This window comes from Camarhynchus parvulus, chromosome 29 (genome assembly GCF_901933205.1).
Source record: "Camarhynchus parvulus chromosome 29, STF_HiC, whole genome shotgun sequence".
NCBI lineage: Eukaryota > Metazoa > Chordata > Aves > Passeriformes > Thraupidae > Camarhynchus > Camarhynchus parvulus.
In genome coordinates this window covers 532,123-555,094 of record NC_044599.1, presented here as the reverse complement: position 1 = coordinate 555,094, position 22,972 = coordinate 532,123, and the positions used below count along the sequence as shown (strand labels likewise).

Here is a 22,972-nt window from a genome sequence, read left to right as displayed (position 1 = left end):
GGGGACACACGAGGCCCCCCTTCCCCCCACCCTCGCCCGTTCCCGGCTCGGTTCTCGCTCGGAGCGGCCCCGCAGGGCCCCCCCCGGCCCGGCTGCAGCTGCGGGGGCCCCCGGAGAGCCCCCCGCCCTCAGCGCGAGCCGGGCGCAGCTTGCGGGGCCGAGCGGCGGCGGCTCCCCCGGGCTGCGGCACAGCCGGCGCGGGGCCGGGGGACGGCGGGGCGGGGGGGCAGCGGGGTGGGGGGACAACGGGGGCAGCGGGGACAACGGGGACAGAGGGGCGGGACGCGAGCGGGGTCCCTGTGCGAGGGGACGCGGGGGGAACGCGGGGGAAACGCGGGGTCCCCCACAGCCGCCAGACGCTGCCGAGGGGTCGGGGCGCAGCTGGGGAGGGACGGGGGAAGCCGGGGGTGCCGCGGGGGAGGAGCCGGGGTGAAGTCAGGACGGCCGCGTCCCCTCCGTGCAGCAGCTGGGACAAATCTCAGCTCCCCGAATGTCCCTGTGCTCCCAGGGCTGTCCTGCACCCATGTTCCTGGGACCCCAAATCAGTCCTGGGACCCCCAGGGCTCTGCTCTGCCCCCATTCCTGGGACCCCAAATCAGTCCTGGGACCCCCAGGGCTGTCTGAACCCCCATTCCTGGGACCCCAAATCAGTCCTGGGACCCCCAGGGCTCTGCTCTGCCCCCATTCCTGGGACCCCAAATCCCCCCAGTCCCACAGAACGCCCCTCCAAGGTTAGGGATCCCAGCTGGACCCCAGCACGGCGGGCTCAGATCCTCTGGCAGCCCCCCACCCTCACCCCAGACCCCCCACCAAAAACGAGACAACAGCCCCCAGGAAGCTGCTTGAAACAACACCACGACTTTATTTGAGCTAAAAACCCCAAATGTGGTCTCTTTACAAAAGGATAAAACATTTTCAGTACAAAAGGGAAGTAGCCCCAGGACCCGGGGGCTGGGCAGGGGCCTCAAATCATCTCCAAATTCCCAACTTTATACAAAACCGGGGAGATTTGGTCAATGGAGCTCATGAGGCCAGCGGGACATCAAAAATAGTTGCCTGGATTTTCTTTAAAAAACAAAATAAAATCGTTGCATAGCATTTAAAAGTTATTGCTCGTCTCAAAATGCACAGAGGAGTTGGGAGCTGTTGGCAGGATCCCAAATCCACGGGCTGGCCGTTAAATATGGAGTTTGGCATTAAATATGGAAATATTGGGGGAAATATCACCAGCAAAAAAAAAAAATCAGGTGGTGAGGGAAATAAATTAAATAAATAATGGCTAATAAATAACCCTGGAGCACCAGCACGGCAAAAACCACAAGGTCTCCAGGCAGGGAATTCCCACTACGAGCCTGGAGGGCAGAGGGGGAAAATCCTTGGGCACATCCCAGATTTCCGTGGAAAACGGGAGGAAATAAATTAGGACTCCTCACACACAGTAATTAATAAATAAAGCAGGAATTAAGACAGGTTTTTGTCGGCAGGAGCAGGGGAGGGGACGCTGTGAACCCAAAGGAGAGGCCCCGGAAGGGAGAGGGGGTCGGGGGCTCCGGTTCCAGGTAGGATTCTGGGAGGGATCAGTGGGATCCCAATGAAATTGGGATTCTGGGAGGGATCAGTGGGATCCCATCCAGATCAGTGGGATCCCAATCCCGTTGGGATTCGGGACGGGATCAGCAGGATCCCACCCGAGGTTCCCAGGTCTGTTGTGGGGCACAGGGGTGGTGAGGCTGGGGAGGAAAGCGATGGAGGGATGGCCACAGGGCCTGGCTGGACCATGGTGACCCCAGTGAGGGACTGGGATCTGCATGGATGATGGGCCACCATCACAGGGCAATGGGCCACTGTCCCTAGACACTGTCCCTCCATCCCTGGGCACTGTCTCCCCATCCCTGGATGTTGTCCCCCATCCTGGACGCTGTCCCCCCATCCATGCTGGCAGAAGGTAGAGGTTCTCCCTGGGGTGGGAATTTCCATTTTGGTTTCCCGCAAGTGTCCGGCTCATTCCCACCCGGCCGCTGCAGGACTGGGAAATCCATGACCCCACGTGGGGAAGGGACAGCGGCCACCCCGAGGGGCAGGAGGGGCTGTGTCCCCACACCAGAGGGGGACAGGGAGAGGATGGACAATCCAAGGGCTGGATTTGGTGTCAGGATGGACGTCCTGGAGGCGGAAACACCTTCGGGAGCATCTCTGGGGGACGCAGCAATGATCATCCAGAGTCCAGAGCAGTTCCTGTGGCTCCTGGCGACAGCTGGGACAGCGGCGGTGGCACCGGCCACCTCAGGGCCACGTCCTGCAGAGATGCTGGGTCCATCCTGGGGCCATCTCCCTGCCCCAAACCCACGTCCAGCCCCGCTACTCGTTGAAGATGGCGCCGAGCTGGGCCCCGGCCACGTGGGGCGGGAAGGACTCGAAGGTGACGTCCAGCGGGATCTCGTAGTCGGGGCACGGAGCCCTGGAAGTGCGAGCCGTGCCCGTGGGCCGCGGCCAGGCCGACTGAGGGGTAGTGGGCCATGAAGGGGTAGGACTTGTCCAGCTCGGGGGAGCCGTCCTGCTTCAGGGAGAAGTTGCCGCTGATGCTCAGGGGCGGCGTCAGGGGCCCCTCGTAGGGAGGCGTGGAGCAGTCAGAGGGGTGGCTCCCGAAGGAAGCCTCCACCAGGCTCTTGAAGGCCGGCGGCTTCAGGTGCAGCAGGTGGGACTCCATGGAGCCGTAGGGAGGGCTGGGCAGCCCCTGGTAGCCGAAGGAGTGGCCGGCCAGGCCCGGCTCGCAGGGCTTCTCCTCGCGCTTCTCCAGGAACAGCGGCTGCGGGCCCAGCTGCAGGCAGCCGGCCACCAAGTTGCTGGTGGGCTGCGACAGCCCCTTGCACAGCATCTCCACGAAGCTCTTCCCCTCGGGCGTCTGCCCGGTCTCCAGCACCTCGGACAGGGCCCAGATGTAGTTCCTGGCCAGCCGCAGCGTCTCGATCTTGGAGAGCTTCTGCGTTTTGGAGTAGCAGGGCATGACCCTGCGCAGGTTGTCCAGGGCGTCATTCAGGCCGTGCATCCTCGTGCGCTCCCGGGCGTTGGCCTTGACCCGCCGCGCCCGGAACCGCTCCAGCCTGGCCTTGGTCATCTTCTTCTTCTTCGGGCCCCTCCTCTTGGGCTTCTCGCCCTCCTCTTCCTCCTCCTCCTCCTCCTCCTCGGCGCTGTCGCGCTCCTCGGGCAGGGCCGGCAGCAGCGCGAAGGGAGCGCTCCTGGCGTCCCCCTGCTCCTTCAGCTCGGCCTTGGCTGCCGGCATTTCGCCCATCCAGGCCTGGCTGCTGACGAGCTCGGCCATGTCCGAGGGCTTGGCGCAGCTCTGGGGCATCTGCAAGGGAGGGACGGGGACGTGGGGACGGATCCCAGAGGGAGAATCCTCAGCACGGGGGGAAAATCAGCAGCGGTTTCTGCCCGCTCCCAGCACCTATGGATTCCTGTTTCCCACCTATGGATTCCTTTTCCCCACCTATTTCCCTCTCAATTTCCAGAGGATTTTATCTGGGAGATGCTGACCCCTCTCCCTGAGCTCCAGCAACGTTCCCAGAGCTTCCAACCATCCCATTTCGGGGTTGTTCCCACTCCTGAATCCCTTCTTGTCACACCCCCCACCCCGACTGTCACATTGGGGGTGACAAAAGGGGGCTGGCAATTCCCGGTGGGAGATTTCCCTTCCCCGAGCCCCCCTTGCCCCCGGTGGCAGCCCCGGGTCCCCGTTAATCGCCCCCCCAAATCCCATCACCGCCCCGGGCTCATTCCATAAAGCTTTAGCCCCTAAGCAGCTTTGCTGGAAGTGCTGCTCCCCTTCCCCGAGCATCCCACACGGAAAATCCCACTTTTAATATGCGTGATGGGGCTCCCGGGCGGGATTAGGGTGTTAATTGCTGTCCTATCCCCAAAGGACCACGCGGCCCCAATTAACTCCTGGCGGAGCACCGGGGGTCCGGCGGAGGATGGGAAATCAGGGGGGTGAGGGTGGGGAAGGATCGTTTTGGGGGTGAGGGGATGGCTCTGGTAAGATCTGCCCCAAAACGCCGCAGATCTGCCCCAAACCCCCCCAGGCTGCAGCCGGGGGTCCCTTTCCCCCCATCCTCGGGGATCTTCCCTCTCCTCGCAGCCCCCGGGATCCAGCCCGGGAGGAAATCCCCGGAATTGGGGTTCCCTTCTCGAGGGGACCCCCGCGCCCCTGCCCTGCCCGGCATTTCCAGGGAAAGTTCTCCTTTTGGAACTCCCGCTGGAATTTTTAAGGGGATTTTGCTTTCTTTCTACAGAACGTTGATTTAAAAACTAAAAAAGGAATTACACAAAGAGGGAATTGCCCGAGGAAATCGCTTCCTTCGCCACCATCCTCAGCGAGACCCCAGCCCCGCCGGCCCGGGGGTCACCGAACCCTCCTTGTGTCCCCCCCTCCGGCCCCGGGACCGCGGCTCCGTCCCCAACGGGAACCGGGGGAGCGGCTGTGACCCCATCCCGCCCCTCTCCCCGCACCCCCGGCCGCTCAAACCCCCCCGGGCCGGGGTCCCGCAGCTCCGCCGTCGGGGCAGAGCCCCCCGCGCCAGCCCGGGGGTACCGGGAGCACCGAGCGCCCGCGGAGCAGCCCCGGACCGCGCTACCGGAATCCCGGGGGTCCCGGTCCGCCCTTACCTGGGCACCACAGCGAGTCGCCGCTGTCGCTTGTGTCACTCGCCCGGGGACATGGCGGGGTCAGCCCCGGGGAGCGCACCGGGAGCGCACCGGGCACCGGCGGCTCCGCGCTCGGGCGGTTTTGAGAGCTCCGCGCTGCCCGCGGCTCCTGCCCGGCCGCGGGTCCCGCGTGGCTCCTCCCACGGCGGGGAGGGACCGGGCCCGGCTCCGCCCGCGGCCCCACCGGGACCCCCCCGGCAGCGCCCGAGCGTCCCGGGGCTGGGGAGCGGCGGGGGGGACACCCCCGGTTCTTGGGGAGCCCTGGGTGGGGACTCGGGGACACCCCCGGTTCTTGGGGAGACCTGGGTGGGGACTCGGGGACACCCCTGGCTCTTGGGGACCCCCGGGTGGGGACTCGGGGACACCCCCGGTTCTTGGGGAGACCTGGGTGGGGACTCGGGGACACCCCTCTGGCGTGGACCCCCGGTGACACGGGGTGTTACACCCCCGGTTCTTGGGGAGACCTGGGTGGGCACTCCGGGGACACCCCGGTTCCATTGCTCTCCCCGGTGACACCGAGTGTGACACGTGCTCACCCAGTGCTGCACAGGCCCGGGGGTGTCCTCACCCTCCGTCCCCCATTGCTGGCACTGCCCGGTGACACCGAGGGTGACACCGATCCCTCACCCATTGCTGGCACTGCCCCGGTGACACCGAGGGTGACACCGCCCCCCCCCATTGCTGGCACTGCCCGGTGACACCGAGGGTGACACCGATCCCCCATTGCTGGCGCTGCCCCGGTGACACCGAGGGTGACACCGCCCCCCATTGCTGGCACTGCCCGGTGACACCGAGGGTGACACCGGTCCCCCCATTGCTGGCACTGCCCGGTGACACCGAGGGTGACACCGGCTCCCGCCTGGGTGCTGGGGGGGACGCGGGGGCTGCGACCCCCTCGTGGCTGTAATGAGAGAGCGAAGGGCGGTAATTAGCGCTCGGCAGAGCCAGAAGGGGCCCGACCGAGATGGGGAAGGGACCCCGGGGCTCGGCAGCCCCCGGGAAGGGAGGGCAGGGGTGGAAAATGACCCCCCCCACCAAAATTCCGGGGGTCCTGGGTTGGCCCGGGGACTGGGGGAGCCCCTCGGACCTGGGGTTCCCCCACCTTGGGGCAGGAGCTGGAACTGGGGAACAGCGATGACACCCCCAAAATCATCCCTCTGACCCCCTCCTCGTCCCTCCGCTGCCCCCCAGACCCCCACCAGCCCCGCGGGACCCTTCCCCACTGCCCGGGAGCGCTCGGCATCGCGGCGGCGGCAGGCCGGGATTACGGGGAATACTAATTAATTCATTAGTCGGCTCCGGGCTCCCTTCCCGGCGCGCGGCCCGGGCGGCAGGAACAGATTGCGGCCGATAAATCTGCCTGTTGCGGGCCCCCCCTGACAGATGGCTCCAACAGGTCCCGGCACCCGCACAAAGGGGCCGGTGGGCGCCCCGGGGAAGGGGGGACACGGGCCGGGCTCCCCCGGGGCCGCGGGACCCCCAAGGGGCGCGGGGCATTGTCTGCGTGCGGCCCCGGCCCATTGTGCGGGGGCCCCGCAACTGTTGGGCTTACGGCGGCCGCGGCCCCCCCGGAACGCTCGGCAAAGATGTTCCCGTCCCTTCCCGTTCCTTCCCGTCCCTTCCCTCGTCTCCTTCTCCGCCCTTATTCCCTTCCCTCCCCTTATTCCCTTCTCCTTCCTTTCTTCTTCCCCTTCCCTTATCCCTTTTCCCTTTCCTTTCTCTTATCCCCTTCTCCTTCCTTTCTTCTTCCCTTCCTCTTTCCCTTCCCTTATCCCTTTTCCCTTTCCTTTCTTTTTCCCCTCCCCCTTTCCCTTCTTCCTTTCCCTTCTTTCCTTTATTTTTCCCCTTCTCCTTCCCTTATCTCCTTCCCCTTACCCCCTATCTCCTTCTCCTTCCTTTCTTCTTCCTCTTCCCTTATCCCTCTTCCCCTTCCTTTCTTTTTCCCTTCCCCTTTCCTTTATCCCCTTCCCTTTCCTTCCTTTCTTTTTCCCATTTCTCCTTCCTTTATCCCCTTCCCCTTTCCCCCCTTCTCCTTCCTTTCCTCTTCCCTTTCCCTTTTCCCACTTCCCTTCCCTTCTCTTTCCTTTCTTTTTCCCTTCTCCCTTCCTTTCTTTTCTCCCTTTCCCCTTCCCTTCCCACCCCCAGGAACGGGCCCAGCCAGAGCCGAGTTTGGGGTGCTGGGAGCGAGGGGAGCGCATCCCAGCCCTGTCCCCGTGTCCCCCCCGGGCCGGGGTCCCCGGTGCCCCCACGGGGCCGCAGCCTGGGAGGGAGGGCGATTTCCAGGGTAAATATCGGGAAAGAGTCCCCCAGCCTGGAAGGCAGGAAAATTTCCAGGGTAAATATCGGGAAAGGCCCCTTGGCCCGGCTGGAATTCCTGGGCCCGCGCGGAAGCGCAATTAGCGCGTATTAACGGGGTCTAATTTAATCCCGGCAGCTGCGCCCGGGCCGCCTCGTTTGCATAACACTGGGGAATGCAATTAGGGAGAAATGAGGGGCTGGGGGGCCCCGGGCTTGGGGAGGGCGGGGGGCTGCGGCCAGCGCTCGCTGACCCGTGCTTGTCACTTTGAGCGATGGCGGCAGCGGCGGGAGGAGGCGTGGGGGCGTTGGGGACAAAGAGACGCTGTCCCCGGGGTCCCCTCGGCTGAGTTTTGGGGTATCCAACCCCCCCCCCACCCCGGGCGATCCAACCGCGGGGTCCCCGAGGCTCCGGGGGAAATTTGCCCACCCCGGTGGAAATTGTGGAAATGCTGGTGCTGGACAAGGGACCCGTCAGGGGCTGGGGACACTCGGGGGGACCTCCTGACCCCCCAAAACCTGCGGGTGATGCTCGGGGGGGACCTCCTGACCTCCCAAAACCTGCGGGTGTGGGTGACAGGGTGGGGAGTGCCTGAGATGTGCGGGGCTGAACCTCTCGGACGGCTCCTGCCTCAGTTTCCCCTTGCTCAGGTTCCCCTTCCCCATTTTCCTGCTCCGGTTTCCCAGAGCTGGGAAGGAGTGGGGGGCGTGCATCCCCTAGAAAGAGGCAGGGAAAAAAGAACTTTTTGGAGCAGAACAACCTCAGAGGGGCTTTTCCTGCTGGGATGTGGCTTGTGGGGGGTCCTGGGTGGGCTGGAGTCCCTCGTGTCACCCCCCGAGGGGAGGTGGCAGCGCACAGGGAATCACACAGGGTGTCAGAGTGGGAATCATCCATGGAATCACAGGGATTATCCATGGAATGACAGGGAATCAGATTGGGAATTGCGCATGGAATCACACAGGGAATCACATGGAATCACACCAGGAATCACACCGGGAATCATCCATGGAATCAGTCAGGAAATCACCCATAGAACCGCACATGGAATCACACGGAATCAGACCGGGAGCCGCACATGGAGCCGCACGCGAGCGGCTCCCGCATCCCCGGGCCGGAGCTGACCTCTGCTGGCGGGAGCCCTCAGCAGCCGAGCCCCCCCCCCCGGGGTCCCCGGCCCGCTCGGGGGGTCCCCAGCGCCCCCACCCCGGCGGCCGCGGGGATTTGGGGGAGCCGGGGCCTGTCCAGGCTGGGATCCGCGGGTGGGATGAGGGGCTCGAGAGGATTGGGAGAGTCAGGATTTGGGGTTTGGCACTGCCCTGGGGGGATTTGGAGAGTCAGGATTTGGGGTGCCGGGGGGATTTAGGGTCCCAGGACGGGAGGCCCAGCACAGCCCTGGGGTCCTGGGACACCGGGACAGGCGCACCCCGCACCCCTGGGTGCCCCCTCTGCTGTTTGGGGCCACGGACACCCCTCAGACCCCCGGGGGATCCCCACAGGGGGGTGTCCCCCTTTCTTGGGACCGGTTCCTCCTATCGCGACATTCCCAGGCCATTGAAAAGGTTCCTCCCCAGCCGCGCCGCCCCCGGCCGGGCTCGGAGGAGGAGGAGGAGGAGGAGGAGGAGGAGGAGGAGGAGGAGGCGGAGGAGGCGGAGGAGGCGGCCTTGGCACAGGCGGGGGCACTGCTGGCTGGACGGCGACCGCGGGCCCCAGATGTTGAGCTGCGGGCACGGCTTTGCCCGTTTGGCAGCGTCCTCGCCCAGCTGCCGCCCCTGTCCCGCGGCTCCGCAGCCGGGGCTGCCGAACCCCCCCGGAACGGCCCCGGCTGTCCCCGGGGCCCGCGGCGACACCTGGGCCAGCCTGGCCGCGGCCCAGGCGTGGAGCAGCGCCGGCATTCCCGGAGGGAGCGGGGATCCGCGCCAGCTCCGCCAAAATCCCCCGGGACGGGCGGCCCCGGCCCCTCCGCGGACACCGGGATCGGGGGGAGCTCGGGCAGAGATCCCGGGGCACCCCCGGCTCCCCGCGCGGCTCCGTGCAGGGAGCGGGGATTTCCCCGGCCTTCCCAGGCAAATCCATTAATTACTCGAAGAACAGAAATTAATTAGGATCGGTTCCTCCCAGCGCGGCTGCTCCGAGTCGGGTCCTGGCTGAGGCTGCGGCTCCAGGATCCGCAGCCCGGCTGATCCGGGGCGGCTCCCGAGGGGCCCGGGGATGGAGGGGACATCCCGGGGGGCTCCTTGTGCTCCATCCGAGGGACCCCCAGAGCCACCCCCACCCCATCCATCCATCCATCCATCCATCCATCCATCCATCCATCCATCCATCCATCCATCCATCCATCCATCCCCAGCCCGGCCTTCAGAGCCAGGACAAACCTTCCCTGCCCTCGGAGGGGCGGGGTGGGGGCTGGAACCGACCCCCCCCCCAGTGTCCCCAGTGTCCCCAGTGCCCCCCACTCCCTTTACTGGGGACACCGCAGCCTTTTGGTGCCACCGCTCCGGGCGGGGACATCCCGGGAGCCTGCAGGCGGTCACGCGTTTGGATGTCACCACCTGGCACCTGATGGCGTCACCCACACGTCACCACCTGGCAGCTGATGACGTCACCTGGATGTCACCACCCTGCTGATCCCGAATCTCGGTGGGGTCCGCTCCATTTTCCTGCTCCGTCCTTTATTTATTTATTAAATTCCCGGGATTTGGGGACAGCCTCGCGCCCCAGGTGACATTTGCACGCAGGGTGGCCCCACCCCAGCAGCCGGAGCCCCAAATCACGCTCGGTTCCCCCTCGGGGACAATGACAGCGACTTGTGCCACCTCGCTGGGGACGTCCCCGCTGCGGCAGCGCCGAGCCCGGCCCTGCTCCCCGCGAGCCTTTTCCTGGGGAAAAAAAACAGAAAAAACCCCCAACCAAGGCAGCCGGAAAAGCAGATTTCTGTGAAGCTGTGAATTCTCTCACCTGCGCTGGGCGCCCGCACCGAATTCATTTTCCCGCCCCCTCCGCGTCCCGGGGCCGGCTCCACATCCCAGAGCTGGCACCAGGCGCCTTTCCCTGCAAAAACGGCCCAAAAAACGCCGGGTTTGGGTAAAAAGCTGCCCGGCAGCGGTGGGAGGAGGCGCGGTGAGATGTCAGCCAGAGAGGAGGAGGAGGAGGGTGAGGATGAGGCAGCTCTTCACACCGGCATGAGGCATTTCCCTGCGCCGGGAGGGGCCGGGTTTGTTCCTAGAGGGGATTTATTGAGGGGAAAATCACAAATTTCGGGTGTTCCCCCAACCTTGGAGAGCTGAGGGAGTTGGGGGTGACCAGGGAGTGGAAACGGAACCAGGCGCCCTTTACTGGGCTCCCAAACTGGAAACCAGTGGGCACCAGCCCAGCCGCGTGTCCCTGCGGGGTTTTTGGGGGGGACGACCCCGAGGGCTGACGGAACCGGGACCGGGCTGATCCCGGGGGGTCCCTCGGGAGGGTCCCACGGCTCCCAAAAACCCCAGAGCTGCTCCCCCCCCCCCCAACCCCGATCTGCCGCTTCCCACGGAGCTGCCACCTCATCGTCGTCGCCATGGAAACCGCAGCCCCCCGCCCCCCCCGGGCACAGCCGGGGGGTGTCAGAGCTGCCAATCCAAACCTCGGCCCCCACAGCGCTCCCGTGCGTGGGGGATGGGACCGGGGGGTCCCCAGGGATCGTATGGGACCCCCCCGCCCCAGGGCTGGCGGTCACCCCCGCAGTGAGGACAGACGGGGAAGGGACAAGGACAGGAGATGCTGGGTGTGGCAGAGGGGACCGAGCTGTCCCTGCCCACCCCCCGGCCACCCAGGGGTCCCCCTGTGCCACCCACCCTGAGCTGGGGACCCCCGTGCGGACCCTGAGCTGTCCCTGCCCACCCTGGCAGACCCCCCCTCAATGAGGGTCGGGCCCAGCTCCTGGCTGGGACAGGGGAGGGGCTCTGAGGGTTGGGGTCTGCAGCTCTGGGCTCTGCCGGCCCCAGAGGCACAGCTGGGCACAGCTGGGCACAGCTGGAGGGGTCCCCCATCCCTGGAGGGTCTCTGGGCTGGATGAGGACCCCAAAAGGGGCGCCGGGATGGGGTGGGGGGTCCTCGGTTCATTGCGCTGGACCCCAGGAGAGCCCCCAGCCCCATTCCCCCCAGCCCCGGCAGAGCCGGCAGGACACGAGGGGCAGCGTTTGGGATCGGCTTTATTTGGGACGTGCGGGGCGGGGAGGGGGAGCCTGGAGCGGGGAAAGCCTCGGGACGAGCCGGGAGCTCGGCGGGGGCAGCGGGCTCCGTCCCGCGGCCCCGGGGGAGCGCTCGCGGTGCTCGCGGTGCTCGCGGCGCTCACGGCTCACCTGGAAAAGAGAAAACAGCAGAGCTGAGCCCCGGCCCAGCCCCCCCGTCCTACCTTGGGACCCCCCAGCCGCCCCCCACCCCCCCAGGCGCGGGGAGAGGCCGGGGGCCGTTGTGGGGCGCTGACCTCGGGGCAGCTGCCCGAGCCCCCGTGCGCACCCGAAGACGAGGTTGCTCAGACGGTTCACCAGCCGGTTAAGCGCGTCCATGAGATGAGACAGGGCCCCCTCGTTCTTCTCGGCTCCCTGCGCCTCTGCGGGGGCAAAACCGGGGGTCTCCAGCACCCCGAGGGGCTCCTTGCCCCCTCCTCAGGGTCCCCAACCCACCCAGAGCGGTGGCACTGATGCCCAGCACGTCCTGACCCCCGTGTGACACCCCAGCAGTGCCACTGTCCCCTGTCCCGGCCCTGTCTGTGCCCGGGGGGGTCTGACCCGCCCGTTCCCTCCCATCGGAGCCAGGACAGGGATTTGGGATCCTTCCCAACCCTCGGGAACAAATTGACCCGGCAGCGCCAACCCCGCCTTGGAACAGAGACAGAACCCAAAGATCTGCCCTTCCCTGGGGGCTCGAGGGGGTTTGGGGGTCCCAAACCAGATCTGCCCTTCCCTGGGGGTTCAGGTGGTTTTGGAGGGCTTGCAAACCTGCCAGTTCGTTTGCCAGTTCCACCAGGGCGTCCACGTTGAGCTCCTGCACATCCTCAGAGTCCTCTTCGGGTTCCTCGGATTCTTCGGGGCTCTCCTCAGGATCCTCAGACTCTTCAGGGCTCTCTTCAGGTTCCGCAGACTCTTCAGAGCTTGCTTCGGGATCTTCAGACTCTTCAGGATCCTCAGACTCCTCAGGGCTCTCTTCAGGATCCTCAGACTCCTCAGGGCTCTCTTCAGGATCCTCAGACTCCTCTGGGCTCTCCTTGGGTTCCTCAGACTCTTCAGAGCTTGCTTCGGGATTTCAGACTCTTCAGGATCCTCAGAGTCCTCAGGGCTCTCCTCGGCTTCCTCGGGCTCTGCGGGGCTCACCTCGAGCTCCTCTGCCTCCTCAGGTTCCTCAGTGGGGTCCAGCAGCGCATGGGGTTCCTCCTCGGGTTCCTCGGTGGGGTCCAGCAGTGCATGGGGTTCCTCCTCAGGTTCCTCAGTGGGATCCAGCAGCAGCCCCAGCAGCTCCCGGGGTTCCTCCTCGGGTTCCTCAGTGGGGTCCAGCAGCAGCCCCAGCAGCGCATGGGGTTCCTCCTCGGGTTCCTCAGTGGGGTCCAGCAGTGCATGGGGTTCCTCCTCAGGTTCCTCAGTGGGGTCCAGCAGCAGCAGCGCATGGGGTTCCTCCTCAGGCTCCTCAGTGGGGTCCAGCAGTGCGTGGGGTTCCTCCTCGGGTTCCTCAGTGGGGTCCAGCAGCCCACCCAGCAGCTCGTGGGGTTCCTCCTCAGGTTCCTCAGTGGGATCCAGCAGCGCATGGGGTTCCTCCTCAGGTTCCTCAGTGGGGTCCAGCAGTTCATGGTGTCCCACATGGGGGTCCAGCAGGTTGCCGAGCTCCGCCAGGAGCCCGTCTGAAGTCGGCTCCTCCACGGGGCCTGCGGGAGGAACAGGAGAGGTGGCATCGCCCACCTGGGCGGGGGTCGGGAGCCCCGGGACCCCTCCCCTGTTTGGGGACACCCCGGGCACCCTGACCTCCCTCCCGTACCCCCCAGAACCCCCCAGCGCCACCCCAACGCCACCCCGCTGCCACCCCGTGTCCCCGGCTCACGGGCAGTGGCCAGGCTGCCGGCGAGCCCGGCCAGCAGCAGCGCTGCCCAGAGCTTCAGCATCGCGGCCATTCCGGGCACGGACGGGATCGCGGCCGGGAGAGCCGGGGATGAGCCGGCAGCGGGGGCTCTGTGCCTTATGAAGGGGCTGGGGCACGGCTCGGGCACGTGGGCATTTTCCAGGTGTGGCCAGGTGCCCCTGCCAGGGCGGGATTAGCCCGGATTAGCCCCACAGCCCCCCCGGGCCAGCCCAGCCCCAGCCCGGGGCAGTTCCTGATCCCCCCAGAACTCCGTGGATCCCGCTCCAGAGCATCCCAGAGCACCCCAGAGTGTCCCAGGGCACCCCTGAGCGTCACAGGGCACCCCAGAGCATCCCAGGGTACCCCAGAGTGTCCCAGGGCACCCCTGGTGACCCCACACACCCTCCCAGGCTCCCCCACTCTCCAGCACTGGGTTTTCAGGCACCTGATGGGAAAAGGACAGGAGGGAACATTTGGGGGACATTTGGGGACATTTGGGGGACATCTGGGGACATGAGGATGGAGGGACAGAGGGGATGGGGAAACATAAGGATGGAGGGACATGGTGGACATACAGCTAGGATTATCCCCGCAGCCCCTCTGGCACCGGGGCGCATCCCAAATCCCGGGGGGAGGGTCCCATCGCACTGGGGTTGAACCCCAAATGCTGGGGGGAAGAGTTCCATCCCACCTGGGCACCGGGGTCACATCCCAAAAGCAGGGGGAGGGCTCCATTCCACTGGGGCTGCCCCGGGATGGACCCGGCTGCTCTGGGATTCACCTGGGACCGTGTGGGACCCCAACCCAAGGTGTGTCCGGGACCCCCCCGTGCCAGCCCCATCCCAGTTCCCATCCCGGTTCCCATTCCCTGCCCTGGCTCTGCCTGACCCCGGTTCAGCCCAGAAATAAACCCGGGATTAGCTGGGAGAGCCTGCAGGGGCTGTGGACACCTCTGGGAGAGCCTCGGTGGGCAGAGCTGGGCTCAGGGACCATCCCTGGTGGATGTCACCAACCCCTGAGGGTGCCACCAACCCCTGGGGATGTCACCCATCCATGGTGGATGTCACCAACCTCTGAGACACCCTGGGCCGGTCCCATCCCACCCAGAACCAGGCTGGGACAAGGATGGGGTTGGGGACACGCTGGGACATCTTCCTCCAGCTCTCCATGGAGAGATCAGCAGCTCCAGCACATTTCATGGACACCTCAGAGCCCACGGTGCTTCCCAGGAGGGTTTTAGGGGGATTTTGGTGCCATTTAGGATTAATTAATCCGCAGGGACGGGGAACTTCTGGGTGCTGGAGCAGCACAAAGAGGCTCCTCTTGCCGTGAGGTGTTTCTGCCTCCCCGCGAGGGCGTTTGGGGATTAACTCCCTGCTCCAGGATTCCAACTCCCTGCTGGGGGCTCTGGCTCTGCCTCCCGGATCTGGCTGCCCCAAATCCCTGCCCGGGGCACGGCTGGGCTCTCCTCGCCCTCCTGTTCCCACCGGGAATGAACGGGGCTCTCTGAGGCACCAGGAACAGGCAGGAAGGTGGCACAAATCCTCCCTCGGGCGCTGGGATGATGGAAACCACCCAGGATTCATCCCCCGGCTCGGCAGCCAAGAGGAAGGATGTGGCCAAGCTGTGGGAGCCGCTTCCCACGGGGAGCAGGAGCTGCTGGGGGGGCAGGGAAGGAGCGGGGGGAGCTGCCAGCCGGGCCCCGTGTCCTACATTTGGGGCTGCATTTGGTGCGGGCTGTTCTCTGTTCCCACTGCAACCACATCCAGGCCCATCCAGCCCCGATTCCGTCCCCACGGGCACCGCGTCCTGCCCCATCCCTGTCCACATTCATCCCCAATTCCCTCCCCAGTTCCATCCCCATTCCCAGCCCAGTCCGTCCCCAATTCCATCCCCAATTTCATCCCCATCCCCTATTCCTATCCCCAATCCCATCCCCCATCCCATTCCTCACCCCATTCCCACCCCACACCCGCCCTGCAGGACCCGGAGCCCCTTCAGGACCCATCCCTGAATCCCCCATCCCTCAGAGTTGTCATCAATCAATCAATCAATCAATCAATCATTCCCTAAAGCTCCGCCTAAGCCTTTTCCCGAGCCGGGCTCAGCCGAGCGCGTCCCGCTCTGAGCGGGGCCGGCCACGCTCGGCTGCTCCTGCCCCGGAGCCCGGCACGGCCCGGCCCCGCTCGGGAATTGTTCTCCAGCAGCTCCGGGGAGGATTCATCCTCATTTCCCGAGGGGCACGGCTCTGCCCGCCGTGTCCTGGCACGGACCCAGCCCGTGGTCACTCTGTCCTGCCTTGTGTCCAGGCTGTGGCCATTCCATGTCCTTGCTGTGTCCAGCCTGTGCTCATTCTGTGTCCTGGCCGTGGTCATTCCATGTCCTGGCCATGTCCAGCCCTTGTTCACTCTGTGCGCTGCCCATGTCCAGCCCGTGGTCACTCCATGTCCTTGCTTTGTCCAGCCCATGTCCAGCCCATGGTCACTCCCTGTCCTGGCCTCTCCAGCCCGTGGTCACTCTGTCCTGGCCTGTGTCCAGGCCGTGGTCATTCCATGTCCTTGCTGTGTCCAGTCCATGGTCACACCCTGTCCTAGCCGTATGTCCTCCATGTCCCTCCATCCTCATGTCCCCCCATCCCCTCTGTCCCTCCATCCCATGTCCCCAAATGTCCCCTCCTGTCCTTTTCCCATCAGGTGCCTGAAAACCCAGTGCTGGAGAGTGGGGGAGCCTGGGAGGGTGTGTGGGGTCACCAGGGGTGCCCTGGGACGCTCTGGGGTGCCCTGGGACACTCTGGGGTGCTCTGGGATGCTCTGGAGCGGGATCCACGGAGTTCTGGGGGGATCAGGAACTGCCCCGGGCTGGGGCTGGGCTGGCCCGGGGGGGCTGTGGGGCTAATCCGGGCTAATCCCGCCCTGGCAGGGGCACCTGGCCACACCTGGAAAATGCCCACGTGCCCGAGCCGTGCCCCAGCCCCTTCATAAGGCACAGAGCCCCCGCTGCCGGCTCATCCCCGGCTCTCCCGGCCGCGATCCCGTCCGTGCCCGGAATGGCCGCGATGCTGAAGCTCTGGGCAGCGCTGCTGCTGGCCGGGCTCGCCGGCAGCCTGGCCACTGCCCGTGAGCCGGGGACACGGGGTGGCACCGGGGTGGCGTTGGGGTGGCGCTGGGGGGTTCTGGGGGGTACGGGAGGGAGGTCAGGGTGCCCGGGGTGTCCCCAAACAGGGGAGGGGTCCCGGGGCTCCCGACCCCCGCCCAGGTGGGCGATGCCACCTCTCCTGTTCCTCCCGCAGGCCCCGTGGAGGAGCCGACTTCAGACGGGCTCCTGGCGGAGCTCGGCAACCTGCTGGACCCCCATGTGGGACACCATGAGCTGCTGGACCCCACTGAGGAACCCGAGGAGGAACCCCATGCACTGCTGGACCCCACTGAGGAGCCTGAGGAGGAACCCCACGATGCGCTGCTGGACCCCACTGAGGAACCTGAGGAGGAACCCCACGAGCTGCTGGACCCCACTGAGGAACCTGAGGAGGAACCCCATGCGCTGCTGGGGCTGCTGCTGGACCCCACTGAGGAACCCGAGGAGGAACCCCATGCGCTGCTGGACCCCACTGAGGAGCCTGAGGAGGAACCCCATGCGCTGCTGGACCCCACTGAGGAACCTGAGGAGGAACCCCACGAGCTGCTGGGGCTGCTGCTGGATCCCACTGAGGAACCCGAGGAGGAACCCCATGCACTGCTGGACCCCACTGAGGAACCTGAGGAGGCAGAGGAGCTCGAGGTGAGCCCCGCAGAGCCCGAGGAAGCCGAGGAGAGCCCTGAGGAGTCTGAGGATCCTGAAGAGTCTGAAGATCCCGAAGCAAGCTCTGAAGAGTCTGAGGATCCCGAAGCAAGCCCTGAGGAGTCTGAGGATCCTGAAGAGAGCCCCGAAGAATCCAAGGAACCCGAAGCGAGCTCTGAAGAGTCTGAGGAATCCGGAGAGAGCCCGGAGGAATCAGAGGATCCTGAAGAGAGCCCGGAGGAGTCTGAGGAACCCGAAGAGGGTTCTGAGCAGTTGGAGGAGCTCAACGTGGACGCCCTGGTGGAACTGGCAAACAAACTGGCAGGTTGTAAGTCCCCCAAACCCCCCCGAGCCCCCAGGGAAGGGCAGATCTTTGGGTTCTGTCTCTGTTCCAAGGCGGGGTTGTTGCTGCCGGGTCAGTTTGTTCCCGACGGTTGGGAAGGATCCCAAATCCCTGTCCTGGCTCCGATGGGAGGGAACGGGCGGGTCAGACCCCCCCGGGCACAGACAGGGCCGGGACAGGGGACAGTGGCACTGCTGGGGTGTCACACGGGGGTCAGGACGTGCTGGGCATCAGTGCCACCGCTCTGGGTGGGTTGGGGACCCTGAGGAGGGGGCAAGGAGCCCCTCGGGTGCTGGAGACCCCCGGTTTTGCCCCCGCAGAGGCGCAGGGAGGAAAGAAGAATGACGGGGCCCTGTCTCTTCTCACGGACACGATCAACTGGGTGCTGACCCATCTGGGCTACCACGTCCTCGGGTGCGCACGGGGGGTCGGGCAGCGCCCCACAACGGCCCCCGGCCCCTCCCCGCGCCTGGGGGGGTGGGGGGCGGCTGGGGGGTCCCAAGGTAGGACGGGGGGGCTGGGCCGGGGCTCAGCTCTGCTGTTTTCTCTTTTCCAGGTGAGCCGTGGAGCGCCGCGAGCACCGCGCAAGCACCCCGCGCTCCCCGGGCCGCGGGGACGGAGCCCGCTGCCCCGCCGAAGCTCCCGGCTCGTCCCGAGGCTTTCCCCGCTCCAGGCTCCCCCTCCCCGCCCCGCACGTCCCAAATAAAGCCGATCCCAAACGCTGCCCCTCGTGTCCTGCCGGCTCTGCCGGGGCTGGGGGGAATGGGGCTGGGGGCTCTCCTGGGGTCCAGCGCAATGAACCGAGGACCCCCCACCCCATCCCGGCGCCCCTTTTGGGGTCCTCATCCAGCCCAGAGACCCTCCAGGGATGGGGGACCCCTCCAGCTGTGCCCAGCTGTGCCCAGCTGTGCCTCTGGGGCCGGCAGAGCCCAGAGCTGCAGACCCCAACCCTCAGAGCCCCTCCCCTGTCCCAGCCAGGAGCTGGGCCCGACCCCCATTGAGGGGGGGTCTGCCAGGGTGGGCAGGGACAGCTCAGGGTCCGCACGGGGGTCCCCAGCTCAGGGTGGGTGGCACAGGGGGACCCCTGGGTGGCCGGGGGTGGGCAGGGACAGCTCGGTCCCCTCTGCCACACCCAGCATCTCCTGTCCTTGTCCCTTCCCCGTCTGTCCTCACCGCGGGGGTGACCGCCAGCCCTGGGGCGGGGGGGTCCCATACGATCCCTGGGGATCGGGGGACCCTTCCTCCTCCTCCTCCTCCTCACCTCCTCCAGCTCGCAGGACTCTGCCGTTCCTCGGGGCTCGGGGGGCTCGGGGACCCCCCCGCAGCCCAGCGCGGTGTCCCCCGGCCTCGCCGTGTCCCCCGGGTGGCACCGAGAGCCGAGGCCGGGCTGGCCCGGGGGTCGCAGCCCCGGGGGTCGCCGGGGGGTGACCGCCACCCTGCTGGTGACATCGCCCCGCGGCTCCCCTGTGTCCCCCCGCGCTGCTCCCTCCGGGCACGGAGCCCCCCAGAGCCCCCGGCCATGGGGACAGGAGCGCTCGGGGTGTCCCCGAGCTGTCCCCGCTCGGGGTGGCCTCGGGGACGCCGTGTCCGTGTCGCCGTCCCCTCGCCAGCCCTAGGGGGTCCCGTCCGGGCCGGGGGTCGCCCCCCGCGTGGTGTCACCGCTGTGTCCCCGCCCCGTGTAGAGGCACAGCGAGGACACCGCGCGCTTCAGGCGCTCCCCGGCGCTGTCGGGGATGTCGCGACAGGGCCGGGGGGGGGCGAGGCGCTGCAGGGGGGTTCGCGACACGTGGGAGTAGAGGCAGAAGAAAGCGTCGGCCGTGGCAGCCAGGGCCTGGACCTGCTGGAAGCGACCTGGGGGCGACATCGGGGGGTCAGGGGGGCTCGGAGGGGCATGGGAGGGTCCCCTCCCACCTGGGGAAACTGAGGCACGGCAGCGATTTCCCACCGCCGATAGGAGCAGTTAGTGCACAGCTCGGGGGGCTGGGGGTGATCCCCGATTCCCGCCCGGGGAAACTGAGGCACGCGAGCTTTCCCCACGCCCCCCATAGGGCCGCTGGCGGGGCGGGGACAGGGGACAGCGGGGACAGCGTGGCACGCACTGGCCAGCAGCAGGCACGGATCCTCCAGCTGCAGGCGCCGCGCCTGGGCCCGCAGGAAGAGCCCGAGGTCGATGCCGCTGGCGCGGGACGGGCCCGAGAAGAAGCGGGGGGGGACCCGCGAGGCCACCCCCGGGTCGCTGCCCACGAAGCCCAGGCTGTGCAGGATCTCCTCGGCGTCCGAGTGCCACCAGGCCAGCACGGCGGGCAGGCTGCGACAGGGGACAGCCCCGCCTCAGCCCCGAGCGGCGACACCGGGGGGACACGGATCCCCCGCGAGGGGACACCGGGGGGACACTGATCCCCCGGGGGCCCCGACCCTACCTGGAGCTGCTGGGGACACCGCAGGGGACACTGCAGGGGACACTGGAAGGGACACCGGATGGGACACTGGAGGGGACACTGCAGGGGACACTGCAGGGGACACTGGAGGCCGCGCTGTCCCCAGGCTTGACCCGCCGGTCCCACTGACTCCTACGTGGGGAGGGGACAGTGCCAGCAGGACACACGGGGGACAGTGTCCCCTGCCCTGCCCTGCCCTGCCCTGCCCTGCCAGCCCCCCCAGACCCCAAATCTCACCTGCCCGCGGCCTGGGGGCTCCCCGGGAGCAGCACAGCTGGAAAAAGGAGCGGGGGGACAGCAGGAGGTGACTCGGCTGGTTTGGGGACACGTCCCGCTCTTGTCACAGCCCCGGGGGGACGCAGAGCTTGGGGACAGCCCCGCCACAGCCGAGCCCGCCTGGAGGAGCCGATGGTGGCTGTCCCCAGCCCCGCGTCCCCTCGGGGGGTGGCGGTGACACCGCGGGGAGCCCGGGACAGGCCGGTACCTTCAGCTGCCAGGCCCAGCTCGTCCTCCAGGCTCGTCCCGCTGCTGCCGCACCCTGCGGGAGAGGGAGGGGACGCTCTGCGACACCCCGGGGACCCCCAGAGCCACCGCCCCGTGGGCCTTGGGGACAGGGCTGGCGTACCGCAGGGTCCCGGCGATCCCGGCTCGTCCAGCGGCGCCGCCCTGCGCCAGAGCACGGCCCCGGTCACGGCCCCGGTCACGGCCCGGTCACGGCCCGGTCACGGCCCCGACCCGAGCCCCGAGCCCGTCCCGGGGCACTGAGGTGGCACAGGACAGCAGAGCGTGGCGGGGTGGGGACAGGGACACGCAGGGGACACGCAGGGGACACGCAGGGGACAGGCGGGGGCTGTGCTCGTTTTTGGGTCTCCTCGGCACATCCCCGACCCCAGGGACCCCAGACCCCCGTGAGACCCCCAAGGCGGCGCGGGGGGGAAGGTGCCACCACCCCACAGGCCTGGGGACATCGCGGTGTGGCCACCTCGGGGTCACACATCGCTGTCCCCACCTCCCCCCACTGCCATGTGCAGCTCCAAACCAGAGCCTCGCCCCCTCCCCAAATCCCCTGGGTGGGGGGCGGTGACCCCCGTGTCCCCCCTCACCCGCAGTCCCGCAGCCACGGTCGGACCCTGCAGCAGAGACCTCCTGGGGGGACACAGAGGCCGTGGGGTCTGGGGACACCTGGGGGGGACACAGAGGCCCTGAGGGGACCCAGCCCGGGGTCCCCCCGCACCCCAGGGTGACCGTGACCTTCCAGGACAGCGCGGTGCGGCTCTGGCGGCTCCCAGGCCACAGCGGCCGCTTCCTGCTCCTCTTCCTCCTCTTCCTCCTCTTCCTCCTCCTCCTCTTCCTCCTGCTCCCGCTCTCCCTCGGGGCTGCGCCAGCCCCGGCTCTGCCGCCAGGACGGGCCGAGCACCGAGGGTCCCTCCATGGCCGGGGGGGCCCGGGGGGGTCCCTGGGGGACAGGAGGGACGTGAGGGACCGGGGGGTGGGGGGAGCCACGGGGGTTGCACGGGCATGGGCAGGGTGGGCTCGGGGCAGTTCAGGGTGGGCTCGGGGCAGTGGGTGGGCAGCTCCCCAGATCCCCAAATCCCAAATCCCCAAATCCCAAATCCCCAAATCCCCAACCCCAGACCCCTCGGCACTGACCGGCTCTGGGGATGGGTGGGCAGCTCTCCTCTATCCCAAATCCCCAAATCCCAAATCCCAAATCCCAAATCCCCCAATATCCCAGACCCCTCGGCACTGACCGGCTCCAGGGGTGGGTGGGCAGCTCCCTGTGCCCCTCCAGGCCCCGTGGGCAGCCGCCTCCTGCCCCCCCCGGGCCCCGCCCGGCCCCCATCCGCCGTCAGCGCAGCAGGAGGAAACTCATCGGCTTGGAAGAGGAAATTAAAAAAAAATCAACAGCCCAAAGCTCAAACGTCACCCCACATCTGCCACCGCTGCGGGAAAAGCTCCTGAGGGCAGCCCGGGCACCCCCTGGCACCACCTGAGGAGTCCCCGGCTCCCCAAAGCATCCCCAACCTTCCCAAAGTGTCCCCAACCTTCCCAAAGGGTCCCTGATCTTCCCAAAGGGTTCCTGACCTTCCCAAAGCATCCCCAACCTTCCCAAAGTGTCCCCGACCTTCCCAAAGGGTCCCCAACCTTCCCAAAGCATCCCCAACCTTCCCAAAGGGTCCCCAACCTTCCCAAAGGGTCCCTGATCTTCCCAAAGGGTCCCCAACCTTCCCAAAGGGTCCCCTGATCTTCCCAAAGGGTCCCCAACCTTCCCAGAGGGCTCTTGATCTTCCCAAAGGATCCCTGATTGTCCCAAGGTGTCCCCAACTTTCCCAAAGGGTCCCAAATTTTCCCAAAGGGTCCCCAACCTTCCCAAGGTGTCCCAAACCTTCCCAAAGGGTCCCCAACCTTCCCAAGGTGTCCCAAACCTTCCCAAAGGGTCCCCAGTCTTCCCAAGGGAAGGGGCTGATGGTGAAGCCACCCCGGCTTTGGGGGGTGACAAGGAGGGGCTTTCCCTGGCATTGTTTTCCAAGCTGGGATGGCACCTCCAGTGCCAGCGTGGGGACAGCACAGGGTGACAGGGACACCCCCAGTGTGGGGACAGCACTCACCTCACGGCCACTGAGCTGCCAGCCCTGGCCCCTCATCCATTCCAAGGGGTCCCCAAGGAGCTGGAGTCGTCAGGAGCTGGGATCTCAACAAGCTGGGATCCCCTGGAGCTGGAATCCCTAGGATCTGGGGACCCCAAGGGTTGGATCCCCCAGGAACTGGAATCTGCAGGAGTCTGGGACTCCGGGATCTGGAATCCCCAGGGCCAGGAATCCCCAGGATCCGGAATCCCCAGGGCCAGGAATCCCCAGGATCCGGAATCCCCAGGATCTGGAATCCCCAGCACCCGCACACCCCAGCACCTCGGTCCCCAGGCCCGTGTCCCCGAGGCGCGGGTGCCACCGGTGACAGTGACAGTGACAGTGACCCGAGCGAGCCCCGGGCGCTGCCCCAGCCGCGATCCCGTCAAAAAAGGCAAAGCAGCTCCAGCAGCTCCGGGCCGGCAGCGCCGCGCCCGCGCCTCGGGATATTTTTAGCCCGGGAGTGTTTAAAGTGGATAAAGCCCCGAATTAAGCGATCCTTCAGGCTGGCCCGGGAGGGGGGGCAGGAACCGGGGGGGGACGGGAACATCCCTGGGGAGAACGGGAATAACCCCGGGGGGGACGGGAATAACCCCGGGGGGGACGGGAATAACCCCGGGGGGGACGGGAACAACCCTGGGAAGGATGGAAAGAGCTCTGGGAAGATGAAAAGAGGCCTGGAAGGACGGGAATATTCCTGAGAAGG

At 66.8% G+C, this 22,972-nt stretch overlaps 3 protein-coding genes across 3 annotated transcripts in view; all 3 read right to left on the bottom strand.

Moving 5' to 3' along the window:
• ATF1 (activating transcription factor 1) overlaps positions 1–22,972 on the bottom strand; it is a 450,302-nt gene that overhangs the window by 338,981 nt on the left and 88,349 nt on the right. The window lies entirely within an intron of this gene.
• NEUROD4 (neuronal differentiation 4) lies at positions 2,224–4,803 on the bottom strand. Its single transcript, XM_030967205.1, is given in 3 exon segments — positions 2,224–2,442; positions 2,444–3,349; positions 4,663–4,803. Coding segments are annotated over 2 exon segments (990 nt in total). The 5' UTR covers positions 4,663–4,803; the 3' UTR covers positions 2,224–2,358.
• TESPA1 (thymocyte expressed, positive selection associated 1) lies at positions 18,547–21,071 on the bottom strand. Its single transcript, XM_030966983.1, has 8 exons — positions 20,891–21,071; positions 20,743–20,785; positions 20,265–20,305; positions 20,124–20,177; positions 19,877–19,913; positions 19,622–19,771; positions 19,301–19,509; positions 18,547–19,052 (listed from the first exon to the last, which is right to left on the bottom strand). Exons 1-8 carry the CDS (start codon positions 21,069–21,071, stop codon positions 18,814–18,816), a joined length of 954 nt encoding a protein of 317 aa, XP_030822843.1. The 3' UTR covers positions 18,547–18,813.